We start from the raw sequence: 21,984 nt of genomic DNA, 5'->3' as shown, positions 1-21,984 counted from the left end.
TCTACATTGAGATAATAAAATAAAGATCCTCAATTTTAAAATTATTTTATTATTTACTTTTACCTTATAAAAATGTGGAAGGTCCACAAGTGTGATGATAAAACTTACCTTATGCAATTATTTGCAGAATTGACATCACATTCATAAATAATTTGTAATAATTCTCCAAGTATTTGTGATATAGTGTTCAACCGTAAATCTGGAACAATTTTCTTTAATGGTTCTATTAATCCTTTTGTCATTAGATCCTCTTCAAAATCATCTGTAGATTCTTTCTCAGGATCAGTTGTTTCTTCAATAGACTTTTGACTATCTTGAAGTTTCTTTTGAATGACAAGCAGAATTTGTGTAATCAATTTATCTAATTTAGCTTCATATTCTTCTAAATTTTCAGATTCAAAAGATTGTTTTATCGCCGAAGTAAATGTTGATTTGAATAATTCAATACTTTTTTCAATCTTTTGAACTAAGAAATCTAAATTTTTACTGAGTGGATGATCGAGCGTAAAAGTACACCTAAGATCAATTAATTTTCTTTTGATTTCATTGATCTCTTCATAACTTGTTTGCAGAAAGTCAACATGCTTTTGATGAAACAAGAAGACTTGACTTGATTTCACAATCTTTCTTGAAGTTGTGATCCACGAATTTAATTTATTTGCCATATTTTTTATTAAATTTAAGCTATGTTTCATAGACGCAATTGAAGTTTTCGAAATATTAGCCTCTTTTAAAATAGGAACCGCAGTTTCATTTAGATCAAGAAGGTTTTCCTCTGCGAGAGATTCCATTGGACAACTCTCCAAGAAAATTACAATTTGTTTCATAGACATTTGTAATACTTCTAATAATTCCTGGAAATTGTTTATGATGATCTGTAAGTTTCTCTGTGCGGGAATATCAAGTTTTTCAAATTCTACGATTTTGGAAATATTTTCTTGCATGTCATTTTCATTTGAAGTCTTTTCTACCATGCCTTCTACCATTAATGCAAGGTTTGACACTTGGATTCTAAATGGAAGAAATCGTTTGAAGAAATTTGCAATCGTTTCTTTTTGGCGATGAGCTAACAATACAAGGTGAACTGAAAGGCCGCGACAACGTTCAGCATTTTGGATATCTAGTTTACTTTTTCCAGAACTTAATATACCATCAAGGAAATTCAATTTAATTAAAGATTCATAATAATACTTGTTACAATCAGACCATTGTTCAAGTAATCCTTTATCTACATTTACACTTTTGTTTTTGAATTCAAAACATTGTATTTCTTGCAGATCTAGAGGCATAGATGTGAAATTTGTAATTTCATTTTTTCTATTTTTCCAAGTCAAAATACCAATTCTATATGAAATTCCAAGTCGATTTAATGCTTTGAAATAATTTGTCAGTGCTAACTTCTTTTGTTGAAGCATGCTTTTTAACTGAGCTTGTTGCTTGCCTTTTGTCAAGGTTTTATCAACTTCCAAATTTCTCAGTCTTTTGCTTTCTTCGAGACTCTCTCCTATGAAAGTTTCAATATCCTTCCGAATTTGAGAATAATTGTTTCTTTCAATAATATTTTCACAGAACTGACGAGTTTTGTGAGTTAGTTTCTCAATCTTTTTTAGTTTTCTTGACTCCAAATTGATTAAGAAATCAGATGGTTGGAGTTCTCTTCTGGAACCTGTTTCCTCTGTCTCTGCTTTTGTCTTCAAGGTCAAATAGGATGCAACATTTAGTCGTAAACCTTTTTGGAACTCTCTGACAAATTTGTGTAATGTTCTACGTGTTTTTTCAGCAGTGTTTTTCACAGACCAATAACTTATATCATTCCATCTTGTAATCTTGATGGTATCTTTCAATTTCTTAGCTATAGGTTCTTTTAAAACTTTTATCTTATTTTGAACATCATTAAGAAATTGGCTGTAATATAAATAAATATTCCAGAAAATAGCTAATAATTCTTTCTGTTTTTTTGTTTCTTGGAGATGATTAATATGTTGATAAAAAAGGTAAATTAATTGAAGTCTTGTTTCAAACTCAATCAAGGACGATTCTATCAAGAAACGTTCTAAACTTTCAATCACCTTTTCTTTTGAAACATTATTAGATTTAGTTGCATCTTCTAATTTCTCAGTTTCTTCTAACTGTACAACATTCTCAGTATCATCTGTAAGGTACTGATCTATTAAATTGAACAAAAAAAACCACCACTTTGAAGCTCCAGTTTTCAAATCATCTTCAAGTACATCCAACGAGTCCCTCCACCTTGAAATCTCAAGTTTCCGCCAACAAAGAATCTTTTCACCAAAAGATACGATAAATTCTGCTAAACTAACATCGAAACGAGCATTTTCTTCCCACTGCTTCATCTTTGTTAGCAATAATTCCACTCCAACCAAAAATCTAGATAAGGAAGAATCGATGGAGAAACTGAGAAGTCTGTCAATTATTAGTTTGATCGAATTTAAAATGGGATTTTCAGGCCATTCTTTTAGAAATCCATTGACTCTTTCACAAAGTCTGTCAAAAAGTGGTTGACACTGCTCAATTTCTGGAATATTAGGGTCTTTATAGAAGTCATAGACTTCTCGATCACTACTTCTATTATCAAAATTGGATTTTTGTGAGATTAATACGTTTAAGCAGCATACTAATTGAGAGGACAAATTTTCAGACCAAGTTTTCACAGAGGATCCTAGCATTTCAAATCTTTGTATCAGAGGTTCAATGAAATTTGGTTCTACATTAGATTCAGAAGTTCCTAAATTATTTTTAGACCTTGGAGAAATATTCATTGAAAGAGCTTTTAAATTTCTATCATCAGAAAAACTTTTCAAGATATTCCAGTGGATTTCTTGAATTATTCTAGCATCCTTCGTAGATATCAATTCAGTAAAGGATTCCTTATCAGTGGAGATATTTTCTGGAAATTTTTGGAGTTCTGAAAGGTCCTGTTGAAAACCTGGGATTATTTCTGCTAGCTCTAGGAATTCCTGTTGATGGCCTGGGAACATATTTTTAAAATCCAACTCCTCTTCTTCTTTCTCAGACTTTGTTTTAAACAAACTTTCTTTTTCTTTCATCTCTTCTTCCCTTTGCTTCTCTTGCTCCTTCCACAAGATTCTTATTTTGAAAAATATTTTATTTAGTTCCTCCCACAGGGATTCTATATTATTTTTAACCAGAGACAAATTTTCAAGCTCCTTCAATGCAATTTTAGCCATTGTAAACCTGTCTCTCTGGATAGCCTTTGATTTTGACTGTTTTGTTAGAATGAACACTAGTTTTTCTGAAGAGCACAGCTTCACTAAGTTTATGTAATTCTCTTGACACAGGCCAACTACAGGAAAACGCAGCAAGTTATAACAGATGTCACTATTTGCGTTTTGAAATTGCATGTTCGAGAGTTCATGAATTAAAATTGATATACCATGATGTAAACTGAAAATTGCAGACATCATTGGGGAAACAAAGTCAGGAAAGCCAACCAGGAAATATTTTTCCAATCTATGAGAGAATCTTTCCAGAGATTTCTTCCAGATTATAGCTTCATGCAACTTTTCTCTATGGGAATCTTGCAATTCCCCTTTTTTAAGTTGTTTAACAATGTCAATCAATTGGTATTTTTGTTTCATTATCGATTCAAACGAACCTATATTGCTAGAAAAATTCTCTATCTCTTCTCTCAAATTTTGGAACTTTGACGTAGGTCTCACTGCCTGAAAGTTTTCAAAGTTTTTTGCTTTGTTGGATGATATTTTCAAATGATTGATTCTTGATACTTTTTGGGCTTTCGACATAGAGGTTCCAAGGATAATACATTGTAAATTTTCAATGCATATTAAATGTTCCAGTTCAGAAATATTTTTTCGTATGTATTTTGATTTCAAGGCAATTTTCTGAACTGGATCAATGGATCCTAGATCACCGAAGAGAAATATTTGTAGATAGCCTAAGGTCAACCATCCAATTCCTGTTGTAATGACATTGTTTCCATTTTCTAATTCTTTTTTGATTTTTTGCAGTGAAGTTAGTGTATAAGTTGGTTTAAAGGGCCTATTTTCAAAATCATTTTGTTCTTCCATGACTTTTTCCATGACAGACAGGTAATAATTTATGAGAAATCGTAATAGGATAGAGTCGTTGTTGGACATGTTGAATTCATCCGAGTTTAAAACCAAAGAATTTTTCCATAACAGCGTCTGTATCGTTTGCAGAAGTTTCTTTTGGTTCTTGTAATTTCCAAAATTGATTAATTCCCTTTTGCTTCCAGATTTTGAATTTAGAAATAGTTCAAAGATTAGGTTGCAGAGGGCTGATTTGTTGACGAAGTTTGTCTGAAAGTTGTGTAATGAAAATAGTAGATTAGAAACTTAAAAATAGATTAATTACGTAGATTAATTACAATTTAATTTCAATTTAAGAGTTAAAATATATACATTTAAACGATTATAAGATATGAAAGAATTACCAAATAATTAAATAAAAAGAAAAATACCTGTGAAATATTAAAATCGTCTTCCGTCATATCTTCTTCGTTATCATACCAATGTAAAAGAATATTCGAATTTTTAACAGCGAAAGACCTTTCCGCAAATTCCTCGACAGAGCAGAGCAACTCAGGGAACAAAGAGATCCTTCGTTTAGTTAGCATCTCATTAGCATTCAGAGCCTTCATCAAACTGATCAAACGCGTCGGTATCGTTGGAACTTGCTCGAATTTTCTAAACACGCTTTCCTCGTAAATTCTCCCAAATCCTCCGCAAGCTGTCTCAACAAAATTTCTCGATTCTTCCAAGTCCGTAAGATTCTCAGAAATTTCATTGCTCTCGTTCAAATTCTTTTCAAAACTTCGACGTATTTCCTCTTCAATATCTTGCGCAAATTCGTCGCAAAATTTCCTCTGGAAACGATACGCGAAAAATAAAAAGAAAAATTCGTAAATTGGCCATATTTTAGCTTCCTCGAAATTTTGATTCGTTCTAACATCACTCTCGTTGATTTCTTTAACTTCTACAATATTTTTGGTCATTTCTTCAATTTCTCCTATATCATTAATTATATTTGCATTCTCTCGATTATTTCGGAAATTTTCGACACAAATTTCAGCGAACCTATTTCTGAAGGCCAGATTTTCAGAGGATCCAATCGTGACGATTTTTAATTTCGTTTTCAACGAATCGATCAAATCTTCTTCGGTGATTTCGAGCTTTCTCGATACGCATCGTAATTTTTCATGGAAAGTCATCGAACTTTCGGAAAAATGAGGCGATGGAATGCACAAAACCTGCCGGACTTTCTTCCGAACTTTCCCAAATTTATCTACGTCGATCAACGAGTCTAGATATTTCTTCGAAAAGTCTGACAGGTCTTTTTGCGTTTTTGAATCACATAATTTTGCATCGATCAGCGTAAATAGTTTCCTGATAAATTTCATCAGCCATTTATAATGGACTTTCAGGGACGAGGAGATTTCACGCGGATCGAAGAACGTTCCTTGTAATTTATTGATCAATTTCATCTTTCCCATGTCATGAAATCTTTCGTACCATTTCAAACCATCTCGCAATTCTACGTAGTCCTTGTCGTTTAACGATAAGTTTTCGTTCTGAAGTATCGTTTCGATGATCTTTCCGGAATGTTCACAAATTTCTACGAATTTCGATATTAGTGGCTCGTTCTTCAACGTAGTTGATATTTCTCCTATGAAGAGATAAGAAATGTTTAATAAAATGGATTATAGAAAACTTATGTGTATAGGATGATTTAAATATATTTTTTTATAAGTGAATTCAAGGGAATTAAATGTATCTCTTTATAAGGGATGTTATATATAAAATATAATATTTATATATTTATATTATATATAAATATATAATATTATTATTATATTAATAATATTATAATGTGAATTGAAGGGAATTAAATGTATCTCTTTATAAGAAATTTTATATATAAAATATATTTATATATTTATATTATATATAAATATATAATATTATTATATTAATAATATTATAATGATATTAAATATATATAATAATATTATGATTATATTATATTATAATATAAATATAATATAATATTAAATAATATTATAATATAATAATATTTTATATACAAAATATTAAATTTATATATTTATATTATATATAAATATATAATATTACTATTAATAATATTATAATGTGAATTGAAGGGAATTAAATGTATCTCTTTATAAGAGATATTACATATAAAATATAATATTTATATATTTATATTATATATAAATATATAATATTATTATATTAATAATATTATAATGTGAATTGAAGGGAATTAAATGTATCTCTTTATAAGAAATTTTATATATAAAATATATTTATATATTTATATTATATATAAATATATAATATTATTACATTAATAACATTATAATGATATTAAATATATATAATAATATCATGATTATATTATATTATAATATAAATATAATATAATATTAAATAATATTATAATATAATAATATTTTATATACAAAATATTAAATTTATATATTTATATTATATTTATATATAATATATATAATACAAATATATTAACATTTTTTAATAAATATAATATTTTAACAAGTATAATATAAATAAATTTAAAAATATTTATATTATATTTATATATAATATAAATATATTTCTTCCTCTAAATTCTACTATAGATCTCTTTCTTCAAATGAATTCAAATGATTTCTTGATGATTCAATTTCTTTCAAATGAATGTAACGGTATCGCAATAACTTATATTACAGTACATATTATATAATAAATATTAGAAATATGGAAATATTCCGAAAGCCTTTATCGACTAACTAAGTGGATAATGGCAGAGCCAAGAGTGTCAGGAAAACTAGTAGCTACACAACAATAACAGAAGCACAAGGTACATAATAGGAGGAAATCTGCCATGTGGAGAACGCGATACAGAAGCAACAGAAGACAGAAACCACGTATTAAGCAAGTGTGTCATAAAGAAATTGGGCCAAGCATATTACAAGATAGAGAATGGCCAGAAATATCAAAGATAAGAAGCATCGAGAAACAAGCATGAGAGCTGACAAATTTCATAAAAGGAAGTCTAAAGCTAAAGACATTATGTCTGGAAGAGTAGATCCAGCTGCAACATCAGTAGTTTCAAAGAAACCACAGACTAGCAAAAATATTGCGATACTGAGATATACTGCAATATTAGGTATTATACTATATTACAATATTATATTTATACTGCTAATAGAAACACATACACGCACACACAATATATATATACACGGTGGTTGGTAACTGGTGGTACAAAGGGGGTGATTCTACGCGAAAAAAGAAGTCGAAAATATAGAATAAAATTTTTTTTTAAATTTTTCATCGAGACAACGATCTACAGTGAGATCCGTTATAACGAGACGCGATAAAGTGGACGCGTACCGAGCGAAAATTCAAAGTCGATTTTCTCGAAAACAAAGCCTCAAACGAAAAATTTTTATTCTACACTTTCGACTTCTTTTTTCGCGTAGAATCACCCCCTTTCCGCTTGTACCACCAGTTACCAACCACCCTGTATAATTCAGAATACAGTATTTATGCTTTATGCTCTACGTGTTCTATATCAAACTATGACCAAACCATGATTCTTCTTATTTGTAAGTACTGTGTTTATAAAAGCGAACTGATTTTTCCATTTTTCGTAACGATTTTGAATAAGTATTATTAGTGTGATTTTCAACAAATATTGAAATACAATTGGCATTAATTTATTCTCCCCTTATTTCATAATATGTTCCGTTTTGAATTTTGTAAATATCATTCTTACATTTCTTTTATAATCTTTTTCTCAAAATTTGCCAATTTACATTAAAGGTAAAGTACAGTTATGTTATGTATTATGATATATATTATACAGGGTGGTTGGTAACTGGTGGTACAAGCGGAAAGGGGGTGATTCTACGCGAAAAAAGAAGTCGAAAATATAGAATAAAAATTTCTTTTTAATTTTTCATCGAGACAACGATCTACAGTGAGATCCGTTATAACGAGACGCGATAAAGTGGACGCGTACCGAGCGAAAATTCAAAGTCGATTTTCTCGAAAACAAAGCCTCAAACGAAAAATTTTTATTCTACATTTTCGACTTCTTTTTTCGCGTAGAATCACCCCCTTTCCGCTTGTACCACCAGTTACCAACCACCCTGTATATTCCACATACGTATCATAATTAAAAGTTATTCAAAGTACAAATATATCGCAATATAGCAATAAGTAAGACTCGATATACAAGTTACAAAAATTACATTGGAATACACAAAATATAATTGCGATACGTTTGCATACAAGTAACGTGTTAAAAAGCAAACGAAATTCTACTGTACGAACTTGTACTTGTACGAACAAAGCTCGTACCAGGCTTTGAGTCTCATAGCAACAAATAGTATACATAGGCACATAAACAACAATACAACGTTAATCTTTTGCAATATGGAAAAAGCAATCCCAATAAGTTTTGAATAAATATCTCGCTTCACCTGAGCAAACAGCAGCCGAATATTCCCCCAAGTACATCACATAATCGCATTTCTCAGAATGTTTCTCCGTTTGGCAATGCAAAGTTATCAATCGAAAGTACAACGCGATAAGCAAATTATTGGAGGACGTCGGAGGTTCGACGAGATTCAATGGGATTTCTAGAGCAGATTTCTTCCTGAATAAAAATCCCATATTTTCAACTTGCTCGTAAAGATGCTCATTTATCTTTGCCAACTTATGGAGTTTACTTTCTGAAAAAATATCCCAACTCCAGAGTCGTCGTATTTGCAGGTCATCCAGAGACGACCGTCCGTAAAAATCGAGTAAAATGTGTTCGAAGAACCCCATTGTGTCTGTGATGGGAGGTTGGTGGAAAAAATCTTGGAAATCAATTTCCCGCGGATCGCCGCTGAAAATGGAGCAAGGAAGAAATGTTATATATACTACGTCTGCGATATTGATTTTCACGCTTTTTGATTTTGTCTAAGATAAAATGAATGATAACGCCAGCTATCTTTCATATTCTTTTGTTAAATTGAAACTCGTTTACAATTATACATACGCTATCGCTCAAGAGTATTCGCAGACACTCGTGTCTCTTTTTTAGAAGACGTACACGTTTTAATAGCAATACCACAGTCAAATAAAATTGCAACGATTTCGTTTCTACGTAATCGCCATAGTTTCGTACATTATAGCCGGATTAATTTGATTTTCGAAAGTCGATACTTTAATGACAAAATTATTTTTAGTTTAACAGTCCGGTTTAGTTATTTAATACTGAAATTTAGTTTTATGGCAAAGCTACAGTGAAATAAAACTGCAACGATTTCGTTCTACGTAATTGCCATAGTTTCGTACATTATAGCCAGATTAAATTGATTTTCGAAAGTCGATACTTTAATGACAAAATTATTTTTGGTTTAACAGTCCGGTTTAGTTATTTAATACTGAAATTTAGTTTTATGGCAAAGCTACAGTGAAATAAAACTGCAACGATTTCGTTCTACGTAATTGCCATAGTTTCGTACATTATAGCCAGATTAAATTGATTTTCGAAAATCGATACACGTGTTATCGCAGAACTGGTGTTTATAATCGTCTATCTCGTCACTTGGCCATTCCTCTATCTAAAAGATTCATATTAATTACATTAATATTTTATATACAAATATTTATTATAAATATTTATAATTAATTTGATACTAGCAGATCTTGGACGAAACACTCACTTTCTCTCTTCTCTCATTGTGTCTAAGGTATAGGTCTGTTAGGTGAGCCTTACTGAAGAGTCCATACTAGAATTAATTTGTTATGAATTAAATATAAAATTGCATTTTAATTACAAGGCATATTAATATATAGGTTTTATACAAGTATTGTATATTATATTTATCTCATTTTATCATTACTAGTTTTTATATATTATATATTATATATTATATATAGATATTAATATATAATAAATAATAGTTAGGAAGACGTTAATGATATTCAAATAGCAAATGCATTAGTCAAGTATATCAGTATATACAGTAAACACTAAAATAAACCGTTGCAAATATAACAATGTAATTTAGATTTGTATCCAATCGATTCCATAGAACGTTAGTTATAAGTATAGTTTTCTAAAATTCGCACATAATTATGACAAGTGGATCAAAGTGTCTGGACACTTACGAGCGATAGTGTATATACATATAAGAGCTTCTTTATGTAAATTATCTCACTTATCATTTATCCTACACATTGTTTTATTTATCAAGCGTGGATATCACATATAAAGTATTACAAACGAGTGAAAAAAATAACGAAAGGCGTCAACTATTTTACTCCTCCTAACGCTACTTCGTCGCCTATAAGTCAAATTCGTTGACTCTCCTTACCTGAGTTTCTCTAAAGTTAATTTCAAAAGGAATCCTTGTTGCTTGACCATCGCCAGTCTTGCGTTCTTCCTGAGATCGCACATTCTCAAGGTCATTGGATTTAGTTCACAGCACAGACCAGGTGCCTCGTCTCCAGCAGTCTCTGACAAAACCTGGTCGACTTTTCTCAAAGCTTCGTGCTTCGACTTTGCGTCGAACGTGCCACAAAGCTCACGATACGAGTTTCTCAACGACTGCTCGAAAGCAAATCCTTTCGACATTTGTTGGACAGTGAACGATGCCACTTGCAACATTTCGTTTAGCTTGTACTGTTTATCGAACAGGCTTTGGTGAATTTTTAGCAGCAACCTTTGATGCCTCACGTTTCCCATGCCACAATTGTTTAACAAAGACATCACGTCTAAGGGATTGGCTAGAACAACGTGTTGAGGGGTCGGCACGCTGATTTCTACGCCTCTGTTTCTCATCGCTCTGTAACAACGCGCAGAAAGATGATTTTGTACTGGTTTTATGTGGGGTTGTCGCAAAAGCTTTTTTCCTCCTTCTATCGTTAGACATCTACTTTTCCAAAATTACAACGGTTTGCTCAGAAGATATCGTTCAAAGTGAACCTTCCATCTCATTTGTCGAGTCGAAGCTTTTACTACGGGGAAATTCTGTTGATGAAAAAAACGAATGGTAATGATGCGGTGCAAAGTTTGCAGAGCACAAACAACGAGGTAGAATATGCCAATCATATTGCAACAGTTTCTTTCGGGCGGCTGAAGATACGTTGTGCTTAGGCGTTGGTGGAAAAGAACGCCCACGCGTCTTTGCTAAGTCCAACTGTTTTGTGGCGATTGCTATCTCAAGTTTACCACCTTAAGCTGAACAATTCGTAAAGTACAAATTAAATAATTAAAATAGAGAAATAGCCGATAAAATAGCTAGAATTCAAGTAAGTTCGTACTAGTTTGATTAAGAAAATTTTCTCAAAAGCTCGACTCGTTGGACGGTATATATAATCCCGGTTGATCATGTCGGAGGTGTTGTTGCTGCCAGGTGAAAAGAGAATTCGCGTTTCGTCCGGGGACTACCGGTGAACTCGTTTGTAAAGCTATGCCCGGTAGTCCCTGTCATAGACGTAAAGGGAGTCTCGCTAGGTGCGGTATTTGTATCGTGCGCTGTATTCGACCGCTAGCGAGATAGACAGACTCGTAGTAGCCCTCTGGTGTTGGCGGTTGGTACCCGCGGATCGCCCGAGAGCTGTACCGATCTGCCACAATCAATATTTTCCGAGCAAAGCAGAAAAATTTCGGAAAAATAGCATCACAAGGCTTTGGAAAGGATGGAAGGCAGCGATAAATCAGAGTGAAACGTATATAATTCGATAATATTGTAGAGAACATGAAATATCGTACACCTAATGTCCAACGATAAAACGACAAGAACTTTTGGGGCAACCCTTGACAGAACTTAACGTTTCTAGTGCCGAACAACGATATATCGTTGTTAGCAACACTTGCGAAAAGGGCCAACGACGATATATCGTTGCGTGTGCGACGGCGCCTTACTATTCGCATCGCGAGACAACTTTATCTGAAAATAAATTTGTAAAACGTTATAAATGGTTGAATTTCTCTGCGGAAGCCCTGTGTGAGATGTTCCACAAATTGAAAAAATTACTTATGGGTTTAACTTTTTCTTATATTCCGCGATACTTGATATCGAGACTGTGTATACGCCAATGCCATAAGATAGAAATCCGATACGGGAGATTTGCTTGAGGTCGTAGTCACAGGTTTCAGATGACACTGTTTAGAACAGAATATCTGCTTATGTTTCACAAAATAATCTTGCATCGACAGGGCGAGAGTACAATTTTTGGCGGGCCTGTGCGAACATCGCGCACAATTTGTTATCTGTGCAATAAAGAATTACAGGGTGTTTAAGTTAGTGATCATCGATGCTAAGTAAATTATTTGTACGAGTAATAATAAGTAAATATTGTAAGTCATGTTGTACTAGCTCACTTGTTCTGAAACAAGTAATCCTCACGCCTATTGCGCATCATGGCATTATCATTTAGTTTTGTATTTTAATATTAGAAATTGTGTTCCATATAACCGAGAATGCAGTATTTATGCTTTATACTCTACGTGTTCTACATCAAACTATGACCAGACCATGACTATTCTTATTTGCAAATACTGTGTTTATAAAAGAAAACTGATTTCTCCACTTTTCCTATCGATTTTGAATAAGTATTATCATTATGATTATTATCATTTCCAATAAATTTTGAACTACAATTGGCATTAATTTATTCTTCCTTTATTTCTAAGGGGAGAAGCGGACCTTCTCTCACAGATGGCGTTTCATACGGCGGTTCCACATCAGTAAATAGAAGACATGACACGCAACCACTTATCGCTGCTGGGGTCCACCATACTTGTGTCAAAATCGGTAGTACGACACAGGTTAAGTTGACCATTCCCTTAGGAGAAGGAGCCGCTACATGTGACTTTGACTGACTAGCTGTGACTAACAGTCTCGAGCTTCTGCTCATTTCCCTTTATATAGATTGCCCCCGAAAGAGAAAGTTTTCTTTCGGGATGGGGGGACGATTCCTTCTTTTATGAAAGGCCCTTGCGCATTTTTTCAAGTCCCAGGGTTTACGGCAGGCGATGTGGTCAATACATACGCTTAACCCCTGGACCTTTCTTCACGGCCATGTACCGCTACATTTTGTGATATATTCCTTTATGAATTTTCTAAATATCTATTTTACCTTTTTTGGGGATATTTTTCCCAAAATTACAATTATCAAATTACATCAAATTGGTTCGGTATTCCTCGCTTAGGTGCAATCCTTTCGTTCGGAAATAAAAGGGTTATTACTTACCTGGATATTTCCCCGTGACGAGGATCCATGGCGAGGAACAACCTGAAGTTCTCATGAGCTTGCACGGTAAACACATTTCCACCTTCATCGACGCCTTTCTCGCCGATCGTTAGAGCGCCGTTTGGTTCTAGCAAGCCATTCAATCGGTCCAAAATTGCTGGGCTGCAGAGATTCACCTGGTCGAGCAGTAACCACGTGCCATTTTGCAGACACTGCAATGGAAAATGGAATTCCCTTATCGGTTTCCTTTGAAGCCCAACGCTTTGATAACAGATTTCATAGAAGCCAATCATTCATCTTAATTTTCCATTCTTTTAACGGATAAGATTATAAATGACAATAGAAAATTTGTATTAAAAATAGACAGAAAGCGAAGAAACTATCATCAGAAGCGAAGAGTCATAGAATATAAGAACAAATACAAATGGATATTATTTTATAATGTTTTTAGTGAATGTAACTTGGTAAATAGATGTTTTGTAAATAAATTATCTGCAACATAAGTGCTCGATATAATAAACGTAAATTTATTTAAGTCGATGTAAATGAAAACTTTAACCAGCTACATATGTAAATTTATAGCTAGTTGGTAGTTTTTGAGGTTAAGAAGCAAATCGCCCAGAATAACAAAGAATACTACACGTTATTAAAAATAAAATATAAAATAATAAAATAAATGTCTCATTATGTACTATTGCGTCGTTTAGAAATATACACAAGAAACTGCAATAAGACGATAAAAGCAGAGCAATAAACTCTGCATACAGTGAGACATACGAAAGAATTTTGAATTCCCACGGCGATAGAACCAACAAACTACCTGACCTTAATGTATACCACTGTCGATAAAAAGAATTATTGGACAGATTAACCAGCGAACTAGGTTGAACAACGGCGATAAGACAAGGAATGAAATATAAATTGGAAGAAAACTTAGCATGTCAGCTGTGCAGCACCAGAGAAATAGAGACAAAGAATACAAAACACATAAAAATGAGACCAATCACATTGAGAAACAAGGAATGAACGGAAACAATAACAAGAACGATCGAAAAACTGAAATGAAAACTGGCAAACTTCGTAAAGGAAAGTACGAAGTCGAAGACCTTCTGCACGAACGAATAAAGAAACGAAAGAAAACGAACACAAACATATCAATGACTGACACACAGAAGACACATAGTAACACATACAGGTTTGTATCATAGTAAACTAAGATGTAAATGGACGAAAGTAATTGTACAAACAATTAGTTAAATAGGCAGAAACCTCGGTACAACGAAGGAATAAAATTCCCCATCGTTCTTTATCTTGTAAGGACACATGAGTCAGAGGACGATGCGAATCGAGAGCGACTCATGTTGTTGTTTTGCCTTGGGACATTGACACCGTCTTGACGTACTAAACGTAGCGATAAACAAACTCCGGGCAAAACAATGTCGCCGCTACGTGCAACCGTCCATCGAAGTTGAATTTAAACTTTGCGGTACTCCCCCGACCAGTATAAGTAACCGAGGACGATCGTTAAGACAGTCAGTCTTTGGAGGAATCAGTTATCAACTGACGAACGACGATCAACTGTGTACGGCAAATAGTTTGAAATATATTGACTACACTAAGCATCAACTCGTCTCATCACTATATACACCAATACGATTAAACGTACTCCACAAACTATTGGCTTGGCAACTACGCAATTTTGTCAATGCCATCTAATGACAAAATCCACAATCACTTAGTTGCCAACCCAATAGAAACTCGTAGGATAATTACGCGATGCGCGTTATTGAAATACAAAATGAAGGAAACAAAGAGAGAGAATGCGAATATGACTGTAGAATATGAATCTAACACAGTTTCTCTGTGCTTTGATGTCTAAATATCATCGTAAAACAGTGTGTGAACAGAGAAAAATAAAAAAGAAAAGAATTGCTTACCTTCACTAACACGCTGTCAACCCACTCGAATTTTCCACCAGCGTTCAAGCATTTGTCCTTCTCTACAGCAATCGATAGATCGGTCAGCTTTTTCTCGATCTCGTGTAATTCCTGTTCGCAGGAAACCTCGAGCTCTTTCATCGCTGACACCAGCTTCGATAATTCTTTCGTTTTACGTAGAAACTGCTTGGTCTCCGTCGACATGGTCGTTTCCATTGTTTCCTCATCCCCTGAATCCAAACAAAACATTCGTAAACCGAAAATATTTCGCTGGAACGGAGTTTGGCAAAAAAAAAAAAAAGAAAGAAAAAGAGGAAAAGAAAGAGAATAAAAGAAAGGAGGGCAGGAACGACGTGGTTTCGTTTCTAGAAATGAATTAACGATGGATATGTGGTCTAGCTATGCTTGGTAAATTTGCCTCTCGACTCATTAAAGGTCAGATCTCGATAAGTGAGTCTGGACAGCTAAAACCTCGTAATGAAGTATCACGGTGAAAGTAAAAGGAAAACAGTGATTCATAAGACTAATTCCGCGAGCGCCGCGACGTTTTAAAGACGTTTACTGTTTAAAAGTTACCAACTTAAGCAGAAACTTAAATCCTCGCTTTCCTCGAGAGTGCGAGTAACGAGGAAATAAATTTACACTTTATCAGTTTACTTGGTGGTGATGCGAAGCGAGTTTCGGATTAATATTATTCGCAGATTTTCGACTGATTATAAATTAAAAGGCGAGCAATTTATTAGCAGGAAGAAAGCAGGAAGTTAAACAGGAACAAATAGAGAAATTCTAAATTATTCGCTCGCCATTAAAATTCATCCGCAGCGAACGTAGAGACCATTGCTGCCAACGGTTAATTTCAACAACAATTTTACACCACTTTCGTCACTACGCTGTGTTCTATGACGAAAATGACAAACCAGTCAAAATGATTTATCATTAGAAATTATCTTCGATCTTTACTCCGAATGAAATTTGTTTTAGTCGAATGAATGTATGTTAACACTTTACTGACCGTTTTTTTTTTTTTTTATTAACGTGGAGGAAATCCGCACGGACACCAGGTCGCTTCTGGGGAAAAGCGACGTGGTAGTGGCGGACTCCAACCGACTAAAACCTCCACGATGACCGTCCCGGCTGCGATCGGAAGGGGCCCGGGAACCGGTGTGAGCGATACACCGGGCCCCTATAAAAAAAAATTTTTTTTTTTCGTGGGGAAAATCTTCATAGACACCTTATCTCATCGCACGGGGCGGGACAAGGGTGCCGGATTTTTACCGGCTAAAACCCCACGGGCGGGGCTGGGTAGTCAGCGCAAGTGACGCAAACATTGGGGGTACTTGCCAAGCACTCATAGAAAGTACTACCAACATGATAGGCAAGGGGGAACCCCACTTGCCCGTTGTATATTACTTCTATGAAGATATTTGGCTTTGCACCTTTGCAAATATGCCCAGGAATGGTTTCGAACTCGCGACACTTTACTACCGCATACGCCCTTTACGAGCGTAGCTAGCGAACCCGCCACTTTACTGATCGCTAGCGGTTCAACAGTATACGCACGTCCGACCGGCAGCTCAGGCGTAAATTCTCCCTGGCGCTGGCTTTGTTTCGGTTTAGACTCTCCAGTACCATTCTTTTCGTTCATTGCGAACGGTAAGTTTTTCAAATTGGTATAAAACTGTGGGAGCTTACAAAGCAACGCAACTGGCGCAACTGAGCAAGGTACTTTAGTACTAAATAACAAATTACTGTACAAATAATGAGAAAGATTATCCGCGACAAAATGCCGATTAATAGGCTATTGGTCGGTAAGCGTCGACGACAAAAAGCCGATTAACAAGGTATCGGTCGATAAGCGTCGGCGACAAAAAACCGATTAATCGATTATCGGTAAAGTGTTAAAGTGTGAGGAAAATTTGTAGAGCTAACGTTTCTGCCACGTTTTATATTTAAAAGGCATCGGCGATTGCAAAGATTCGTACGAATGGATAAGTAGATTTACCTGTAGATAAATGTCGAACATTTTCCAAGAGAGCATGGTAACGCACCACCTCGTTCAAGTTCTCCTTCTTCAATTTCTTTCTTAAGATGCCGATCAAGAGTGTCTGCACACGTTCCAGTAATTCCTCCAAGTGTCTATCGTAATCCGTCTGCAACAAACAAGTAACACGAAATGTATCGACTGGAACGATACCAAAGAAAATAATATCCGATCCGACATACGAAATCGGTAAACGTCGCTACGAGCTGCGAAGTTCAAACGACGAAGATCGTAATTTTTCACCACCGTCGCAGCCTGTAACTGCAACGAATCTACGTGTTTCGTGAATCGACGAATCTCAGCGTGCGTACGATTCTGACGCTCAATTTTCATTACAAAACTCGGATAAAAATCTGATTGCCGAATCTGATAGATAAAAATGTAACTCTTATCGATTGTAGATCTTTTAAAATTCTCTTTGCGCGTCGTTTGGTAAACGCGTCGATCGTAATATGGGTTGGCAACTAAGTGATTGCGGATCTTGCCATTAGGTGGTATTGGCAAAACCCGCAATCACTTAATTTCTAACCTAATAATTGAACTTGTCAAGAAATATCAGGTTGTTCGGTGCGATTTTGAAAAAGTTACGTCGCTTTAACGGGTGTCTGGTGGATAATACGAGCAACAGCAAGAAGAAACACGAACAAATAGATCAGCGGAAAGAATATACGAGCGGTTAAATATTATAATGCGAAAGTAGAGTTTCCATTGGGCAGGATAAGGTACTTAAGGTAGAATGGTACCTTCCTTTACTCTCTAGAAATTGAAAAATGCTTCTCCGCTTCCTTCATTAATTTTCTCCGCTTGCAGCTAAGTGCCTCTCCTCTATAATTGTTTTCTTCCTTTTTGCCCAAGCCACTCATCTCCGATGAACGAAGAAATCAGGAGGGGACTCAACTTTCCATTAACATCTCTGGTCACGCGAAAGGCTAAACTCGTTTCCATATTCGTTTCGATATTCACGACGAAGCAACTTTTAATTCGCGTTGAAACAGAATATGCAAACGTTTCCTACTCTCGTCCATAATAAATAGCTCTGCTTATTTTCGCGATTAATCAATTTTTACGTTTTTAACGAACGAACCGATTGCTTTCAAATACAGCGAATTTTCTATTTCCTATTTTTTTTGTTTAAAGTATGAACATTACGTATATTTTACACATATTTGTATAATATTTATATATTTAAAATATAAATATAACACAGATAAATGCGTACGTATTTTTTCTATTTATTTTTATATTTAGAGGAATATAAGAAAGAAGAACATGGCGTGCGAATAACATGAAATTTATTTCTTTATTTCTAACGTTTTATCGAACAATGTAAAATTCTTAGATCCGATCAGAAGGCGTTAAAAAATGATCAGTCAGAGCTTTGCTTGATAGTAAATTAAATACTGATATATATTACGATATTAAATTTTCTTTGTTGCTACATTTATTCGTTACACGTTTTTCCTTTCTCTTTTTCTATTTTTTTCCAAAGTTTTCGTTTCTCTTATTCCCCACACACTTTCGTAATATGTTTCAATAAGGTTTTTTGGCTGCTAGTACGCGCGACAAGTTTTAATGGAACGACGAAAAAAACGTTAACGTAAATCGTCGTTAGAGGGAAATGTTAGCACGGGACGTCACGCATTTCAACTTCTAACGTTGTTTTCCTCGTGCTTGTCTCTCTGCAGTGTCCACTGGAAACGGGATAAACAAGCAGTAGAACATCAGAGGGGGAAAAAGCAACGATTGGGGAAGGGAAAAACGAGGGCTGTTCTATAACAGAAGAAGCAGCATGGAGAAATGGAAATGAAAGAATCAGGGAAAGTCGGAATAAAGGTGGAGGAAATAAAAGAAATAAAAAAAAAGTTGCCGTATTAAAAAATAACAGAGGAAAATATAATCTGGAATATTCTGCTCGAAGATATCTCAAATAAAACCGGAGGAAGCGTATTCTTTTCTTTTTTTAATTGTTCGTAGTCGCAGAATACAACTGTAATAAACAACCATCTCATTGTATAGAATTTTCAAATTTTACAGATTTACAATAAGAATTGTTGGAAAACTAATTTTTCGCATAATCAATAGTATCTTTTATGTTGTGTCCGTATACGTAGTAGGTGGTGATATTTCTCCTGCTAATGACCATTTTTATCAAATTGATGGCTCACAGAATCGTCTAAACCTGATTAGTATTACGATTTTACGTACGCATTCGACGAGTTTTTATTTGACAATTCTAACATCCCTCGGAAGGTCCAGCGTACATCAATAGGAACTTAATGATATCTGGTTTGTCGTGCGGGCAAAAGGACGATCCTTGCAGCAAAAATGGACACGGAAAAATCCATACCATCGAGGTCGGCCAGGACGCATCAATCACTTTGATTCGACCTCCTGAGGATAATACCGACGAACATCCACCCGGAAAGACACTCCCCTCTTCCCACGCTCTTCATTTCTTATATCTTCCCTTCGATTCGTTGAACAATCACTTGCGTTTTGTCTGTGACACGTGTCATTTCCATCGAATAGCGCTTCGACTGATTTGAATTTGTTCCCTCGCGAGCTTGTCGCGTGAATTTTACGAAAATTCTGTCTTCATTTTATTCATTTCAACTCGCATGCACCTGTGTGCGTTACGATTATACAAGGTGGCCTATGCAATTTGCGTACTTGCAATTTTTTAAGGAGCGTTCACACGATCGATGTTACCGTCGATTTAGAGTTTTCAACGTTGTCACGCGGAAGAGAGTCTCTGCTTCGACTAACACGTTGACAGCCGCGTCACCCGTATTCGGGTGACAGCAAAGGTTCCGGCAGTGCTGTGTCACCCGTATTCGGGTGACACTTATTTGACAACTTGCGAAGGATCGTCGTAGGTATTTGGACAGATATTCCACAGGAAATAATAAAACTATTGAATTGTTATAAAAGTAATACGAAAATGATTTATTAAGAAAATTATTCAGAATGTAAAAATTCGAAGCATTCTATACAAAGCTGAGTTTGGTCGGACAATTTGGAGAATAAGTTGTTGTTTTTTTTAAATTCTCCCGTGTCTCTGATCGGTCCGTTCGACGTCTTTTATCCGCATAACATAGTTTGCACGCGCGACTAGTGCTTCTTGCGAAATCATTTTTTCGAACGGCGATATTATGCTGATTCCGTCGAAGACAAGGATTTTTGTATTTTCAAACAACCCTAATAATTTTCCAGCTAATAATTCTCTAAATCTTCTAATATTTACATCCTTCCTTGTTGCAATTTTCTGATACAAGTAAGTTTATTATTTCGTCATCAACGAACAGCTCGAACACATCATATGGATTGACATCGCTAGGTAATTGCCCAATGAGGCCATCTGTCTCGGGAAAAGGAAATGACTTCTGCCTACCACTAAATTCATTCCATTCGTCAAACTGAATTGTACTTTCCTCGGTACCATCAGTTGTTCTTTCTTCCTCAATGACCAATTTTTGTAAAATCTCGTCAACAGTATATTCGTTATATTCAGTATCACTACGATTGCACTTATCAATATCCGAATCAGAATCAAACGATGTAATTCTATTTATATTTTTATTTCTAGGGAATTTGATTTCTTCCTCATCGCTGCTATCCGAATTTGCGTAAGCCTCGTAAAAGCTTTCTTTTTCACTGCTATTTGATTCACTAAGAAATAAGTTTTCCATTTTTCTGTTCGACATTGTAACGAATTAGGGCAGAGATTTTAAGTTATTTAAAATACCGGTGGAAGTCTAGCAGAGTACGCTTGGTACAGCGTCACTCGTGGCCTGAAGGAGATTTCGTTGAAAACACGCACGGCAGTCAACGTGCTAATATGCGAATATTGTCTCAATACAATGTTGAGAGTCCTTGATATTGATAATGGTGTCGTATAGAGGAACTTTTTATACGTACGCACATTGTGCTGTATTTATTTGTATTTTTGTATTTTGTACATTTATAGAGTATTTTTTATACCGGTGGAGATTTCAAGATTAATTTTGTTATTTCAAATGGAATCTTTTATGTGGAAATATGGAAAAATGTTGAATTCTTGACTCTTATTAGTCGTAAAGCTAATAACTAATGGAAAATGCGTAATATTAAGTTGCAGATTCAATTTCAACATTCGAAATGATATCAATTGATATTAATAAATACAATGATTAAATGTGTAGCAATTATTTAAAGAATTATGAAGACACTTCGCCGATTTTGATGACTTTGAAATGTGTTTCGTCAAAGTGGTCAAAATCGACGAGGTGTGCCCTGGTGTAAATAATTAGCGATATATTAACACTCAGCCAACCGAACGGGGAGATCTCCATTTTTTATTTTAGCAACGCGTTTTCCTTTTTTTTTTTGTTATTATCAGTTATTGTTTACCTTGAATTGTTACCAATTAATTGCGTCACTTTTTCTGTTTTTATAAAGTACAATATATAATAAAATACAGCAATTTAGTGGTGTTGAAATTAATTAAAATTTACACTATCAACTGTGACTAAATAAAGTTATAATCGAACGATACCACACCGTAAAAAGATATTAAAATGCATTATGAATTTTTAATTTCACCTTCAAGTCGTTTTATTTATCTTCAGTCATCTTTAAAGTTTTTAATTTTACCTATATTTTTTATACTTTAAATATATGCTTTTAATTTGACGTTTTGTATAGACAATATGTGAAATGGTTA

The 21,984-nt window shown here is 34.5% G+C and overlaps 1 protein-coding gene across 1 annotated transcript in view; it reads right to left on the bottom strand.

Moving 5' to 3' along the window:
- LOC126874356 (midasin) overlaps nt 1-21,984 on the bottom strand; it is a 137,616-nt gene that overhangs the window by 3,607 nt on the left and 112,025 nt on the right. The window contains exons 16-22 of the mRNA XM_050636281.1: nt 17,244-17,391; nt 15,242-15,471; nt 13,305-13,516; nt 10,421-10,891; nt 8,534-8,943; nt 4,484-5,688; nt 109-4,322 (exon numbers count right to left, since the gene is read on the bottom strand). Coding sequence (XP_050492238.1) covers nt 109-4,322; nt 4,484-5,688; nt 8,534-8,943; nt 10,421-10,891; nt 13,305-13,516; nt 15,242-15,471; nt 17,244-17,391 — 6,890 coding nt within the window. The remainder of the gene's footprint in view (nt 1-108; nt 4,323-4,483; nt 5,689-8,533; nt 8,944-10,420; nt 10,892-13,304; nt 13,517-15,241; nt 15,472-17,243; nt 17,392-21,984) is intronic.

Source organism: Bombus huntii, chromosome 16 (assembly GCF_024542735.1).
Source record: "Bombus huntii isolate Logan2020A chromosome 16, iyBomHunt1.1, whole genome shotgun sequence".
NCBI lineage: Eukaryota > Metazoa > Arthropoda > Insecta > Hymenoptera > Apidae > Bombus > Bombus huntii.
The sequence above is the reverse complement of the archived record's forward strand: the minus strand, read 5'-3'. Positions and strand labels throughout refer to the sequence as shown.